This window comes from Pseudonaja textilis, chromosome 3 (genome assembly GCF_049901715.1).
Source record: "Pseudonaja textilis isolate UNSWEBS1 chromosome 3, rPseTex1.2, whole genome shotgun sequence".
Lineage (NCBI taxonomy): Eukaryota > Metazoa > Chordata > Lepidosauria > Squamata > Elapidae > Pseudonaja > Pseudonaja textilis.
Genome location: NC_141992.1, coordinates 51939765 through 51955714, shown reverse-complemented (window position 1 = coordinate 51955714; position 15950 = coordinate 51939765). Strand labels below are relative to the sequence as shown.

Here is a 15950-nt window from a genome sequence, read left to right as displayed (position 1 = left end):
CAAGCAGAAATTCAAAGACTACAATTTCCAATTCAGTAGATGAGGCTGTGACACGAAAGCATTTATTTCTTGAATTTCTGCATGCATCACAGCTACTCAAGACTATGGAAACAACTGTACATGGCTTTAGCTGAGTTCTGCTGAAGTTCTAGCTAGTGAAGAGGAAAAGAATGGATAGGATCAATGGGAATTCATATTAGAAGACAAGAACCTTGAACCTACAATGGCATATGTTAGATCTGGACAATGGCGGTGGCAATTTATCGCCTAGGAAATGAAAGGTGGGCTCAGTTGTAAATATATGCATATACATCTTTAAAAAATAATAAATTAAAAAGCAGACATGTCAAATACATCCTTTCCACAGTTAAAACAGCTACTTAGCTCTTTATAGACAGCAGAAGGACACTAAAAATTAATTGGCTGCAGTGATGAAGCAGAAGCTGAACTCTTCACATCAAGCTTCCCATACAAGACAGTTTCTCAGTCTTTAATACAGTTAAGGTTTAACACTTCCTTGGTCGTGAATGGAGTGGCACACCTTTTCCCTCCAATTCTGTCCCACCTGGCACAGGAATAGGTGGAAAACTTTTCCCTGGAAGTCACTGCTGCTGTAGAGAGCTTCGTTTGAATCCTTTACTACCACTGCTTTCAAGTTTGTTTCAATTAATGGATTTGCCATATAAGAAAGATTTTGCATAGGAAGTTATTGTAGGCTAGTTTGTGCATTTGACTTACAGTCTAAAAACTCAGCATTTAGAGGTACTTGGGACTGGGATGATGGAGCAGGTAACCAGTGCTTTTGTCTGGTGGAATAATACTTTGAATGGTTTCAGAGAAGCCAAAATGTAGGTAAGTGAAGATGTTTCCAATAAGGAAAAATTCCCAAGGCTTCATTTGTTTGATAGCTGCCTTAATGGAGCCCTGACATAAAATATAATGCAATGTTGCTTGGAGAAGAATATAATTTCCATGTCTTTATGAAGGAATGGGGCTTTATGGAAGACACCGTATAGTAGCCATTGATCTTTCCTTCCAACCTTCGTTTAGCATACCAAAACAAAATAAAGATATTCAGAAATAAACTAGTCTCTACCTTAACAAGTGGTAATTTGAAAGGGAGCCTTTTTGGTTTGCTTCTCCTTGTCCAGGAGTAAGACGTAGTCCCCCAAATACAGCTAATAATTCCAGCTTTTATAATCTGGGTCAGGGTACCTAGAACTGTAGCTTCGTTACATCTGAAAGGCCTCTTGTCCTAGTGACTTTTTCTTCTGATCTGCTTAACTCTTAATACCTTTGCATTTCAAGTTGGCCTTCCCCAGTCAATACCTCTCAGATATATTGGACTACATTCAACAAACCTTAATTTGCATGACTAATGGATCATGCTGGTTCTGGACAATGGGACTTGTAGCTGAGACACATCTGAAACAGGTCTGAGGAAAGCTATTATAGATACAGGGATAGCCAAAAGTGTGTCCCACTGCCTGCATTTGGAAGCATCACTCACCATTTTGCATTCACCTATGATTCATGACGGAAAATGCTTCCAGGGCCTGGGTTTTAAATACTCCTCCTTGCTGCAATAACTGCAACAAGCCATATATAAGGAAGCCAAAGTGGCTCCTGCCTAGCTGAATTTTGTTTCCATGTGTACCTCCAGTTTGCTTCAGTATGAGCAGCAGGGATTGACCAAAATGGTGTGGAACACAACAGCAATACAGGCTCCAGGTGGAGCTTGGGCAGATGGCTCTTCTTCTGTACAGACTTTTGTTTTGGACAGTGGGGGTGGGTGGGTTGTGTCTTCTTTCACTTAACTAGCTAAAGTCCAATGGTTCAGAAGGAACCCTCAAGGGAAATAACACAGTAGTAGATCAGAAGCTGAAGAGGCTAGTCTTCATCCCCTACGACCTACTGGAATGGGACAATTCACCACAGCCAACTTGCCACGGCCATTTCACGAAGGGACAATGCACTGCAGGACAACTTAACAATTCAATTTAATTTTTAAAATAATTTTAAAAATAATTTAATTTTTGTCATTCACATTTCATTTTGCCCCTCCTTTGGCATCCTTTCTTTAATTATTCTAGTCCACCATTTCTTTGATATCCGTGTAACTCTTGTCCTGCAGCGAATTATCCCATGGCGATTTGGCCATGGGAGTTGGCCGTGATGAGTTGACGCAGATCTACTTAAACATGGTAGATGCCACTGCCGCCCCACGTTGACCTTATACAGATTTCAGAGAATCACATTCTATGTGTCAAAACATTCCAAGAAAGGTTTTGGAATTGGCAAGTACAGAGGCCACAAAAGGCTAAACAGTAATGGACGAAATTACTGGAGGTGTTGAAAAGAAAAGCCTCATTTCCAGAACTCCTTTCTATGACAAGCCAGGCCGTGACAACAGTCAAGTACCAATTAATCCCTTATTGTGCAAACCTTGGCTAAGTCAATAAAGCGCATCAGATTCTGCACCCAGCTAACAAAATTTAACGTTGCTGTAAAGCATGACCCCCAAGGGCTTTTCGGCTATTTAGATTAGAACATCCTTCAGCAGTGGTCAAATGAAAAAGAAAACTAAAAACACGTCAAAGTAACTGTGCCTTCACCCTCCCTAAGCTGCCCCCCTTGTCCCACTCTCCCTTAGCGGAAAAGTCTCTTTCCCGGTGAACGTCATTATAAAAAAAGTACTTTCCAAAAGGACCAACATGAAAATCCCCATTATGAGCAGGCATCAGGCTTGGCTGAGTGTAGAAAAAAATGAAGGCTTCTGAGGCAGAAAGGCAGCAACCTCTTGGCATGAGAGCCAGGCGCTTTTGGGAGACATCAAGGCAGCGTTCCTGCTCCAGCCACAGTAGCAACAGGGGGACACGTGCTGACTGGCTGGGAGGAGCGGGAGGCAGGACTTTTTTCTTTTTGTCATTTTCTACGAAAATAATTGCAGCATGGACTGATGGCTCAGCAGGCCACACCCGTGGTGCTCAACACCTTATAGGCTGCCTCTTGGAGCATTCTGATGGGGCCAAGTTCCTTGGAATGGTGAGCTGAGCTTGGAGAAGTGGCTGTCAAACAAAGCAGTTTGAAAGTAACTTGTGATCCAAGGAGGAACGTTTCCATTGATGCCAGTGAATATGCTGGTCCTGTGTCCCTGATCCCACTGCAATCTGAAGCACCAAGGCTGGAGTAAGCAATTTGCCAGAGAAGAACAAAGATCCACAGCTGACGCTCTGTACTGTACAGTCCATGAATGTAAGCAGCATGATGGTGATGGACATCCTGGGGAAATGGCTAGTAGGTCTGGAACAAGCCTCCTCTTTCAACATTTTTTTTAAAAAAAACTTTCCTTAGGCCAGAAAAGTGCAGGTGGAACTAGGCAGAACAACAATATACTTCTACAGCATCCTGGAAAAGCTACTTGGATGAATTTCTTTCCTATTCTATAATTGCTTAGTATGGCAAAACCAAGATGTCAGATTCCCATTTTCTGTGTGTGCCAGAGAGCCTGAGATGCAAGTGCACCCTGGATTAAATATGCTTCAATTGCACCTTGGAAGGTGTGTTTAGATGGACGCTGCTGGATAAGAAAAAAAGAATGACCATGGCTGGCGGACACATATATACTGCAGAGGGAGGCTCTGGGATGTGCCCTCCAGATTCAACGCAAAGCCAGCTGTGGCTCTTAAGGAATGTCAAGCATATAGTAGGTCTCACTTGTGTCCTCTGCACAGCCAGGTCTGCTACACCCTCCAGCTTCCATTTAAAAGGTGCTATTTCCCTCCATCCTAGGAGAAGCCCAGCATGGTGTCCTCCAAAACTGGGCTGGCCCTGGTTTTGTTACTCAAGTCAAAACGTACAGTTCTTGGTGGCTCCTAGTCGCAACCATCTTCAAGCACACTGGCCCCTAGCTCCACCCCATTGTTTAAATATGCAATGAAAACAGCTGCACAGTAATACATGTCCACACGGTGGCTGCTGAGGCTCCCCCAGACCAATTTTGATAAAGAAAAAATATATATATTCCAGACACGCAGCACTTCCAGACTGGGCAACAAAGCATGAAAATCCCTGAAGACGTGGAGGTGGTTACGTTTATGTTCTTTCAGTCCATTTTAGAATCATCCAAAGTGCATCTGTTCGACAAGGTCCGCCTCCTGGAACCTGCTGTTCCCCCCCCCCTCCCCGAGGGTGGGAGGGGGCAGGTCACTTTTCATTTGGCACTACATACAGTGGGTCCAGCTCCCTGGGCCAGGCTGGGCTGACGGAGACAACATTCCTCGCTGTGGTTTAAGAGCAATCCTGGCTCCCAGACTGGCCAAACGTGTGAGAGACAGAGACAGAGAGAGTCTGGTGCATGCGACATCAGATTGAGGTTTCATCGCTCCTGCTCAGTGATCAAACACAAAGCGAGACAGGACAGGGGGAACACAAACACATGAGTGTGGTCATGAGCAGGTCTGAGCAAAGCACCCCCCCTGGGGCTCGTGTGTTAATGGAGGAAATTAAAAAACAGAAATCTGGGCGATTGAAGCGAGAGGTGAGAGAACAAGAAACAGAGAAGGGAGGAGAGGAGGAGGAGAAGGGGGTTAGTGCAAGAGAGCTCAGGAAGAAGTTAGAACAGGATAGCATCCCCCAATTCCCCCCGTTCACATTGCTGAAGATGGCAGGTGGGCTGAGTCCCACAGCATCTCACAGGAGCAGCTCAGTACTCTTGCGGACTTTAATTCTGACATGCTCCTCTGCCCCTTGGGCAAGCTATAGTACAGGGTAACCCTGGGCTTAAAAAACTCCCTTTCCCACCTGAGAAGGAGATGGCTGCACCCTGCCTTTCGAATTCTGGGCTACATCCAGATGGGGCTAAGGGGTTATCATCTGGGCCCAAAGCCAGACAAATATATTCTCCAACAATGGGAACCCTCCACCCAAGGTCAGTGAAATATTAAGGGATTTCTGTAACACAAACGTCAGAAAGAATCTACAGAATTGTAAGTCGATAGGCATTGTTCTTAAAGGCACAGCCTGGGAATAAAAGTTGGGGCAACTACGAAATATAACAAAATATCCGCCTGAAAGATCAGAAGCACCAGATCTGGCGTGGACAAGAGGCTTCGCAAAGGCAGCAGGTTGTCACACGCAAACCACCAAGGACAGGTGAGCAAGGAGAAGGCTCAGCCATACTCACTCGGAGCCTGAAGAGTCCTCGTCCACTGTGCCAGTCTTTATGCTCATGGTGATAGGTGTAAGGCCATTGAGCTGCTCCTGTAGGGTCTGTCGGGGTCGGGGTATCCCACCCCCACGGCTGCCATCGCTCCCCGAAGAACCATGCAATGATACCATCCCTGAGCGGCAGCTGGACAGCTTGTTATGGATGCGCTGGATGCTGCTCTTCTCACTGATGGGTGGCAGGTATTTTTTCTTTAAAATGCCTGAGGGCAGAAGATTCAGAGTAAAGAGAAAAAAAAAACAAAACACCACTCCTTGCTACAGTCAGGAAACCAAGGCCAAAGGATATGACTACTTGTCTTTATGGATAGCGGTGTGCACTCCATGATGTTCTACTTCAGAGGTGTCAAACTCGATTTCACTGAGGGCCACATCAGAGTTGTGTTTGACCTCAGGGGGCCAGGATGGGTGTGGTCAGAGGGGACATGGCCTGCTCGATATCACTCATGTTGAAGGTGCCTATGGCAGCCCGAGCACTCTGCCAGCGAAAATGAGCTCCCGAGCTTTGTTTCTGGCTGCAACGGCCTCCTGCAATCCTCTGCCAGAGGATGTTTTCACTGGCAGAGGGTTGCAGGAGACCTTTGCAACTAGAAACGGAGCTTGGGAGACCATTTTTACTGGCAGAGGCACTGCAGGCCAGTCCTTCACAGATCCAGCCTGTGGGCCTCGAGTTTGACACCCCTGTTCTGCTTGTTAAAAAAAAAAGCAGAGCTATGTCCCATTTTCATCTTCAAACCTTAAAGGCACCCAATCCTCTTGGTAAATTAAAACGGTCTTCAAATTAATGACTAAAGACTATCTGGTTTTATGTATTTTCTTCATCATATTATCACATCCCATGGTCTTAGGCCCATCTGGTAGCAAGATCTTAAAATAAATCAGATTTTGTTTTTGGTTTCATTTCTAAGTTGGTAACTTGGAGAATGTTCATTCCGGTGTAGTCCTTCACTTTACAAGAATCACCATTGCCAGCTTATTCTATAAAACTATAAATTAGTTTTGTGGAGTTTTCTCACTAAAGTCTGCAATGACACATTATTTCTGCCCAAAGGGAGTTAGTTTTATTAACAGAAAAAATTAATCATAACCAATATTGTATCCCTTAATATGTAACAACAGGCACTGCAGTTTATGCTCTATAAATGAATTACTGTGATGCTTAAATTTAATACATTTATATTAAAACATATTGGTAATTGAGCTCTTTTCTTTCATTATTAACTGCTTATGCCTGTCTGTACAGGATTCCAAGAGGCATTTAAATGATGGAAGATCAGCCTGTTCCCAGTCTTTTCTATAGGCCCAATCTTATTTCTAGTTCATCCAAAGAATGACACACAGTTAGATTTGTTGATTACAAGGTTATTAAAAGGTCATGTCTCATAAAGCTAAATTCTGTACTACTGTATCACACCAGAAAAAAATGATTATTTGTGAAACATTTTTACATTTTTTTTTGTTTGCTTCCAGTCATACAGAGAAGCAAACTGTTTCTGTTCATTCCCACAATTCACATACACCTAATCCATATTTATCTGGTCTGAGAGATTTAAGACACTGGATTCACTCATGAATAATAAGAGCAATTGCAAAATGCAACTTGGTGTTTAGTGCAATTCAAGAGAAAGTTGCTAGGGTAAAACAGACCAGTCGGTGTTACAGTTCCCAGAATCTAACTTTTTACCTTTCTGGGGCTGAGCAGTGGGATGAGGCAGTGAGCCCAAGATGCCCTCTCCATTCTCTCTGGCCAACTCCTCTGTCAGTCCCAGCCGGTCATTCTTACCCATTGGTTCTACACGCAGCAACTCTGAGCCAGGGTGGCCATCGCTCTCACTGGCAGTGGTTACAAAGTCACCCGGCCAATAAGGTTTTCCAGGTCCAGAGATGTTATCTACTGAGAAAGCAGAAGAAGGTCGTGGGTTTCAATGTTTGTCCCTATATCTCCCAAAGGTGTTTTTTTCCAAGAGGCAACTGGACTTTCTGGTTTTTCTTTGAAGATGTTTCATTTCTCATCAAAGAAGTTTCTTCAGTTCTGACTGGATGGTGGGGAATGGAAGGATTTATGTTCTTGGAAAAAGCACCTTTGGGACAAGCATAGATGACTGAGGACCTCCATAGACATGTCCCTGTATCTGCTCTCCCCTATTTTTAAACAGCCACACTGAAGAGCTTAATGAAAGCCATTGCCCAGGGAAATGTAACCAACACAAAAATGCATGACCAGACCCAGAGAAAAACTATACTGAAGGAGTTTTGTCACTATTCTGAAAGGCAATCTTAGGGAGCAAGCTTTGCAGGGTTTTTTTTCCTCTCCCTTTGTCACACCATCATTACATATTTATATCAGCTCTCTTTAGCAGCTCCTGAAAACATGCCAGGAAAAGAGCCATCAATGCCACTCTTGAGGATTATGGTAAATCACAATTTTCATTGATAGGGGAGAACAAACAATAAAGTAATTTACATGAAGAAATAAACTTGCCCTGTATGTCAGCAGTCGCCAACCGGTGAGCCGCGGCCCACTGGTGAGCCGTGGCCCACTGATGGGCCGTGAGAAAATTTTGGTGGGCTGCAGAGAAATCTCACCCCCAGAGCACCCCCACAAAGCAATTAATCCAGGCTGCACAGAAACACAAGGCTGCACCGCTCACATGGCCCATGGGAATCCTCCCCACCCACTCACTCTTTACCCGGCAAACTTGCCTGCTAAATTGCTATTTTTCCTTTTTCTGACCATCATCTGTTCCAACCACCTGTTCTGCTGTGCTGGGAGATTTAAATTAGCTAAGAAGCAGGTTGGATTTCTTGCTTTCTAGCTAGTCTTTAGATCTTCGGCTCAGCACAGCCAAACCTCCCTTAGGACTGAAGGTTTGCTTGCAAGCAAATTCAGTTCAGACTTACGGCAAATTTGAGAGACTGAGCTAGCTGATGGCAGATAGATAAATCACTGAATGATTCTGTGAGCAACTCAATCTGCCTGCTTTGCCTGATTTTGAGTAAAAATTGCTCTTTATTTAAATAAAAAATTCAATATTTATATAAATATTTATAACATTTACATACAAGCCATGCCCAGCCAGTCACATGACCACCAAGCCACACCCACAAATTAGGCCACACCCACAGAACCAGTTAGTGGTCCCTGGGATCTAAAATTATGAGTTTGGTGGTCCCTGAGGTCTAAAGGGTTGGCGACCCCTGCTGTACGTAAATGAGATTTTATCTGTTTTATCTCAATTGATAATTTTGCATAGTATTAAAGTATCTGTAACTTACAGAAGCTGAGCTTGATTACACACCTTACTCAAGAGTTACAGTTCCCTGTAGTCACTAGAGCAGAGGTCTCCAAACTTGGCAACTTTAAGACTTGTTGTTGGCTGGAGACTATGCTGGCTGGAGAATTCTGGGAGTTGAAGTCCACAAGTCTTAAAGTTGACAAGTTTGGAGACCTCTGCACTAGAGCAATGGTCTATCTACCACCCAATCACATAAATTCTAGAATGATGAAGTTTAGTTGAAGCTTCTTTGTAATCTGGATAAAGTCTGATCTAGTGTTGGCTCCATCCCTTCTTCCAGTTTTAGTGAAATATTCCTGGAATTGCCCATGTCTAGCATTACCCTTTGGAGTGCTAAGTGTTGGCAGCTTCTCATTGTTAGGACACAATAAGTTCTCCCAGCAGGGTTCCTTGGGAAATTCTTCGTCCTCCTCCTCACTGTCAGAAGAATGGGTGGAAGCAAAGGAACCACTCTGGTCATCCTCCAGGGAAAGGTCACTGTCTGAATCGGTATCACGTTCTGTGCCCAAAAAGTGCAGGGAGAGAAACAAATAGAAACCAGACTGCATTAACAGCATATCCATTCTTCACTCACCTGTTCCTCGGTCTTAACTCATACCAGATTCTCATGGTCCCAATTTGTTATTTAAGAACCATCTACACAAATCAAGGGATCATAGCATGTGATTAAATTGTTCTCTTGCATGTGCATTTTTGTGCAAGCTCAGTCTATAATGTTCTATAATCTGTGTAGTGGCTACAGTGTCACATCAGAGCTGGGAAAAGCCAGCTTCAGATCTAACCCAGAAAGTCATCAGAATATCTCAATTTGGAGTAACCCAGAGTGAAGATAATAAAATGTTTAAGCAGCATCAAATCTAACAATGCTGAGTTTTTGTTTCTTTTTCAACTCTTGCAAAACACATTTTAAGATACAAGGTCTGTAGTATTATCATCCAATCTAATATGGTTTCAAGATGGGACAAAAAGGTCCCTTGATTCACAGTGATGAAATGTATGTTTGAATATGAATGCTACCTGAAGCTTATTTCCATGTCTACTATTAGAACTTCCTCAATTCAATTAAGGATATAATAGACAACATCACTATTTTAAAAAACCTGGGTGAGTTTTGAGTTGTGGTGGTGCAGGCTGACTGTGCTCACTGCCAGGAGTTCGATCCTGACCAGTTCAGTTCAAGGTTAACTCAGCCTTCCAGCCTTCCAAGGTCAGTAAAATGAGGACCTAGCTTGTTGGGGGCAATATGCTGACTCTGTAAACCACTTAGAGAAGCCTATAAAGCACTATGAAGAGGTATGTAAGTCTAAGTGTATTGCTATTGCTTTCCCCACTTGTACCTAACCATAACAAATGTTATGCCTGGGGAGAAAAAGGGTGAAGATTGCCATGTCTACATGAGGTTACCATCACCATGTTTCCAACCCATGAGTGAAACAGACATGTTATTTTTAGCTGTACCAGTATAAATGCAGTATTTCAGCAATTCAATTCTGCAGTAGAGAAAATCCTTCTGTCCTGTGTTTTACTCTTTGGTGGAAGAGACAGCATACTATCTCTTTCAGTTTCCTGTGTTCGAGTATCTAATACATGAAGATGTTCCTGTATCCCAGCAGTTCACTTGGAATCAAACTGATTGAAGGTAGGTTTACTTCTTACCCCTTTATTTATTTGTATCGTGCCTTTATTTATTTGTATCCTGCCATTATTATTTTTTACAAATAACTCAAGGTGGTGAACTCATACCTTCCTCTTCTTATTTTCTGCTCAACAATAACTCTGTGAAGTCAGCTGGGCTGAGAGAGTGTGACTGGCCCAAGCTGGCTTTCATAGATAAAACAGGACTAGAACTCACAATCTCTTGCCTTCTAGTCTGGTGCTGTAACCACTGGACCAAACTGGTTATGCAAAGTTGATCTTATTGGCTGTTGCAGCTTTTTGTCCTACTAGTTTCTAAAGTCCATGCCAATTTCTTTTAGTCTCCCAACAATTTAATGAATAAATCAGAATTATTGGTATTAGGAATACATCTTCTCAAACAATGAATTTGTCTCCTTTCTAACCTATAGTATCCACCCCAAACTCCTCTTTATATTGTAACTGACTAAGTTCACTGAATGGCAATGGGCTATCTGCCTGCCTTATCAATCCCACAAGATAACCATATGGATAAAATACAGATTCTTTAACAATGAAGGGCTAAAATAGCAATTTCATAAGGAATGGGACAGCATCTATGAAAAAGGCAAGTATTTATCTATAAAAAGTCCCACAGACACATACCATAATGGCCTGGCTCGTCATTTCTGAATGCACACAAAGACAATGCTAATTTTAATCTGCCTTTCTCTTCTAGAATAAAAGAGTCTTAGCACAGCAAAGCAAATAAAGAAATTTGCTGTGCAATTCTATGAAGATATCATGGAGTTTCATGGGATTTACAGATATAACATGTACACAACATGAAATATACTAAGCTGCAGCTTTATGGCTCTACCACATCCACAGTCCTAGCATATATTTAATTTTGACTAGATTCTGAGAAACATGAGGGGGAGGAATTGTGAATTTTTTGTTCACATATAATCACCATAGCTGTCCAAAATCATAGAGCGCTTAAAGAAGGTGATTAGGAAGTAGAAGGAAAAAACAAGAAAAAAACATTATGGAAATGAGACACGCTACACTGTAGCTTTAATAAGCAAATTATAGGGCATGCTATCAATTGAAAGCAATTCATAAGCCTCTCACCATTGTTCTGATCCTTGTCTTCCAAGAACAAAGAACTGGGATCTGCAGGCCCAATGTGTACCTGGCTATTGTTCAAGCCAGACTCCTCCCTGTGAACAGAAAATAGAGAAATTGATGGTTGCCAAGATTCCACAATAAAAACAGCAAGGCCATGGGGGCAAGGAAAGAGTTATATATTCTTTACTTTAGAATTACCTGAGCACAAAAGGGATGTAGCTGTGCTGACTCTTGCCTGAGCGGACAGTGCTATGCAAGGAACCAGTGGAGTCCCCAAATGGCGTATGGTACAACTGCCCATCCACATAGGTATTGTTGCAAATATAAGCCTGTTGAGATCAGAATAATATGGGAGAGAGAGAGCAATTAATAGCAACAGAGAGGCAAGGGGTAAAAAAAATTTTGGGGTGTTCACCAATTGGATTAAGGAACTGAGTATTTTTTGTTAGCACAGCTCTCAGTTCTGGACATCATATCCTCCACTATGCCAACTTTGTCTTATCTACTTGACCATTCATCTCTTTTATATTAGAAAATATTTCTCATGTTTCTCAATGCTAGCAGTGTGTTTCTTCTCACAGGCGTTTGTTCACTAGTTGCTCCTTGGAATCTGTTGCCAAAACTTATCTTTGCTATCCAGACCATCTTTTCCTGTTATATCCTGGATATAAAAGCTCAGAAGATGATCTGAAAGCAGGATAGAGAATATTGTGCATACCATCTGATCCAGGAAACACAAAAGTCAGAGCTGAATCTCAGCTTTCATGAAATTACTTAGTTTTAAGTGATACAGTTGGTAGTGAAAAGATGTGAGTACTGAGGTGGTCAAGCCTGGAGATTGTATATAATTTCCTTCCTTTCACCTATGTCTTCCCACTTATGACTGTATGACTGCAACCTTGTTGCTTGAATCCTAATTATTTTATTGGCTGTTTCCTAGTATGATTTGATTGCTTATTGTACCCTGTGACTATTATTAAGTGTTGTAAACCTGATGATTCTTGACTCTTGATGAATGTATCTTTTCTTTTATATACACTGAGAGCATATGCACCAAGACAAATTCCTTGTGTGTCCAATCTCACTTGGCCAATAAAGAATTTGATTTGATTCAGTGTACTATGTCATTTTTGTGCATTCCATAATACTACTAGTAGGAGAATCAGTTAAAATACGAAAATGTATGCAGTGGCTTCATTGTCATCTCTTGATGCAGAATATGACTTAACATTCTGAATTGGAGCAAAATGCCAACTCCAGGTCAACGTTTTGTTTATTTTGCCTTTTAAGATCAGTGTCAAATTCTGCAACAAAATACCCATGGTTTTCTACTCAAAGGTATTATTGGCCCTCAGTGAGACTAGGAAAGAAAGTGCCTTGAAATACTCACTGCTGTCAAGGTAGATTTGGTAGTGAGTGTAGGATCAGTGCTGTGCTTCTTTCCACAAATAGATCTGAGAGCCTTCCTCACTTCTTTAGATAAGATGACACAGAGGAGAAAGATTAAGGGTCCCTATGGAACAATGAGAGAATAAACAATGAATGACAGCCTCATGGCTTCCAAGCTTCAATAATGCTTATTTGTCAGCATTATTCTATGGAGATCTCTTTACTTTATCTTTACAATAGCAATGCTGTGGGATAGTTTGTGCTGAGAGAGAGAATGACTAGTCCAAAGCCATCACGGTATTTCCATGCTAAAGGGGTTCTTAGTCCTGGGTCTCCCTAGTACTGGTCCAGCAATTTAACCATTGTATCATGCTGGGTTTCCAAAGCATTAAAGTAAGGGAAAGCCAGTAGCCTAGTTTGCAAGATTTGTTTTCTATTTTCAACCCTACATGGGGTCTTTATTATTTTTGTTTCATATATTTCTTCCCACTCATAAGCAGTATTTTTTTTCTTCCTAAAAATTGCAAAAGTTTGTATTAAACTCTTTAAAGTTTGACCAGGCAACGCCAATTTCTACAGAGAATAATTGCTGCTTTTTTCATTTTTACATGTTTCTATTATGACTTAGATCAGTAGCTTTGATAAAAATCCTACTTTAAATTATCATTTCCTAATTATTTTGATCTTTGACATGGCAGTAAAGTAGGAACGTTTATGAAATCTATACACATCCAAGTATTTGGAGCAACAGAGAGAAGTTAAAAAAGGACACATTTCTATATATAGTAATGGAAATTAAAATCCCCTTGTTCCATAGGACTAAATCATTTTGAGAGTCAAAGAGCTCAAGAATATAAGAACTGATTTATTTCAAAGGTCTAAAACATGTGGTCCAACTCCTGTGTAAATTCTGTTTATGTTTCCCAGTACACCTCCAGAACTCTTTCATCTTTTAAAAGATCCCAACCCACTAAAAAAACTAGCTCTTCTTCCCTTGCTAATTGGAAAGTGCATGATGTGCCTGATACAGCATCATGATCAATAAAATCTCCATGCTCTTTGCTCCAATTGCCAAACAGAGGTCAACTGTACTCAAAAAGCCACATGAAATTCTATAAAAATCAATTTTGGCCAATTCTTCAATTTCCATTACTGTAGGAAATTGAGATAAACGAGTTCTTGGAGAAAAGGGAAAATGGTGAAAACAAAATTGAATTGGGGGACTTAATAACAGCCCAATATTATTGAGCAAATGTTAACGGACCTGGGGAGATTCCATACCAATGTGTGCTATTGTCCTGATACTCAAATTACCTGGAAGCAGTTGAAGCCCACGAAGAGATAGTGGAAGAGGATGGCATCACTGTTGATGGACAGCAAAGCCAGCAACCAAGTGACACTCATGATCAGCAGAGAGATGAAGCCCGACCGTAGACCGGAGCTAAAGTAGAGAAAGAGCACAGTCAGTGTGGGTTCTCCCACACAACAACTCCCAAGTCTCATGAGTAGAGTGTTACTTATGAAGGAGTTCCTGATTCTCTTGGCTGACCATGGAGCATGGCCTCCACTGACTTTGCAATACTACCTAGTTTTGTACTTATGTAGGACTGATCCCAAAATTCCAGCAAAAATATTGGAAGCATTGACTATTGGGATACATCAATGGTAAGTCAGAAAATGGAAAGCAGGAAACAGAACGACTTAGTAGGGTGAGATAAGGTGACATCAATAACAAGGGCACACAGGATCAATAAAGTGGAAATCACAATGCAGGGACATGGAAGAATAGTTAAATACTCATAATCGGTGAAAAGAATAGTTGTGCGTGAACAATGCCAGACTCACACTGTCCCCTTCTTCTCAAAACCTTGCTGTTGAGCTGCACAAGTAGCCTTGGTGGCCAGAACATAGAGGAAGACACTCATCTATAGAATGAAAGACGGAAAAGTTTAAAACTAGATTTCTCTCTGGCTAACAGTGTATCCTCCCAAACCTGGAATATTTTAAATACTGTGCCTTTTCCTGGGTCTTGCAAAGATCAGTTCTCTTTTATCAGAGTCTTATAACTAGCACTAGCACTGATGATGTTACATACAGTTAGGGTAATGAAACATCTGCAAGGAGACAAGCATTCTCAGAGAGCACCAAGGACCCTTCAGTTTTATAACTACTGTATGACTGATTGGGAAACTCATGTAACCCATCAGCTGAGGTTCCTATTGGAACAAGGGAAGATTTGCAATTCTAGGCAATGCTTCTCAGCCTTCCACTGCATCTTCAGTCAGTTGACCAAGAAGATTGTTTTCCAAGTTCTTCAAAGAGTTTCAGATGGAAAAATAAAACGACAGAACTAGGCAGTCCTTGACACCCTGGGTAAATAAAACTAAACTTTATGTGAAAGTAATAGTTGCCATGTCCATCCTAAAAAAAGACCCTCTCTTTTTTTCCTTATGCATTTATAATTTACACCTCATGTAAATCAGACAGCTGTCCCCATATTGTGAAATGTGGGTCTTTTGCCTTGCCTCCCCATTTTCCCTTGCTTCTCTACTCACTGCAACAGCAAAAGCAATGGGACCAGCAAAGCTCCAAATCAGGGTATCATAGATGGAGAGCCAACAAAAGTCTGGGTTCCCATACCCTTCAGGATCCAGACCCACAGCAAGTCCTAAGGAGAATACCACACAAAACAGTCAATAAAGAGGAAACATAAGTCCTTAATCATCTATTCCAGGGCTGTCAAACTCGCGGCCCGCGGGCCAGATGCATCCTGCACTGGCCACACCCATGCCTGGTTTACTGAAGGGAGAAAAAAGCTCCTATATGTCACGTGACACCACTGTGATGACGCAAGTTTGACACCCCTCATCTACTCTATAGCTAGTAGATTATCACTTAGACAGTAAGTTGAACAGTAAGTTGACAGAACGGTATTAAGGTTTTGATTGTCATCTTTAAAGCCCTGCATGGCATGGGTCCAGAAACAGTCTCATCCAGATGAGACTGACCCACCACACCGATGCCAGCAGAGGGGGCAAACTGCATACTCCATGCCAAGGAATTTTGGCTGGTGAGATCCAGAAGAGCCTTCTCTGCCGTAGTTCCTGCCCTCTGGGACATCCCTGAAGTGAGATTGGCTCCCACCCTCCTGATTTTTGGTAAGAGCCTTATGACGTGGTTCTGCCAGATGGCTTGGGGAACCAATGGGAGAGCTTCACACTGGAGGTGATTGACTAATTAAAACCTAATCCTACCTCCCCCTCCCCCATGTATCTGGCTCCCTCCTTTGCCATC

The 15950-nt window shown here is 42.0% G+C and overlaps 1 protein-coding gene across 6 annotated transcripts in view; it reads right to left on the bottom strand.

Annotated features, from left to right (window-relative positions):
- Window positions 1-3340: 3340 nt before the first annotated feature.
- The window catches only part of CELSR2 (cadherin EGF LAG seven-pass G-type receptor 2), a 115009-nt gene continuing 102399 nt past the window's right edge, over window positions 3341-15950 (bottom strand). The window contains exons 26-35 of one of the 6 annotated variants that reach the window (XM_087929719.1): window positions 15212-15324; window positions 14502-14581; window positions 13971-14097; window positions 12658-12780; window positions 11466-11596; window positions 11271-11359; window positions 8845-9021; window positions 6911-7120; window positions 5186-5429; window positions 3341-4314 (exon numbers count right to left, since the gene is read on the bottom strand). In XM_087929719.1, coding sequence (XP_087785845.1) covers window positions 4224-4314; window positions 5186-5429; window positions 6911-7120; window positions 8845-9021; window positions 11271-11359; window positions 11466-11596; window positions 12658-12780; window positions 13971-14097; window positions 14502-14581; window positions 15212-15324 — 1385 coding nt within the window. In that variant the 3' untranslated portion in view covers window positions 3341-4223. Of the gene's footprint in view, window positions 4521-5185; window positions 5430-6910; window positions 7121-8844; window positions 9022-11270; window positions 11360-11465; window positions 11597-12657; window positions 12781-13970; window positions 14098-14501; window positions 14582-15211; window positions 15325-15950 lie in introns of all 6 variants that reach the window. The other 5 variants (XM_026716884.2, XM_087929715.1, XM_087929717.1 and 2 more) reach the window with 5 other exon arrangements.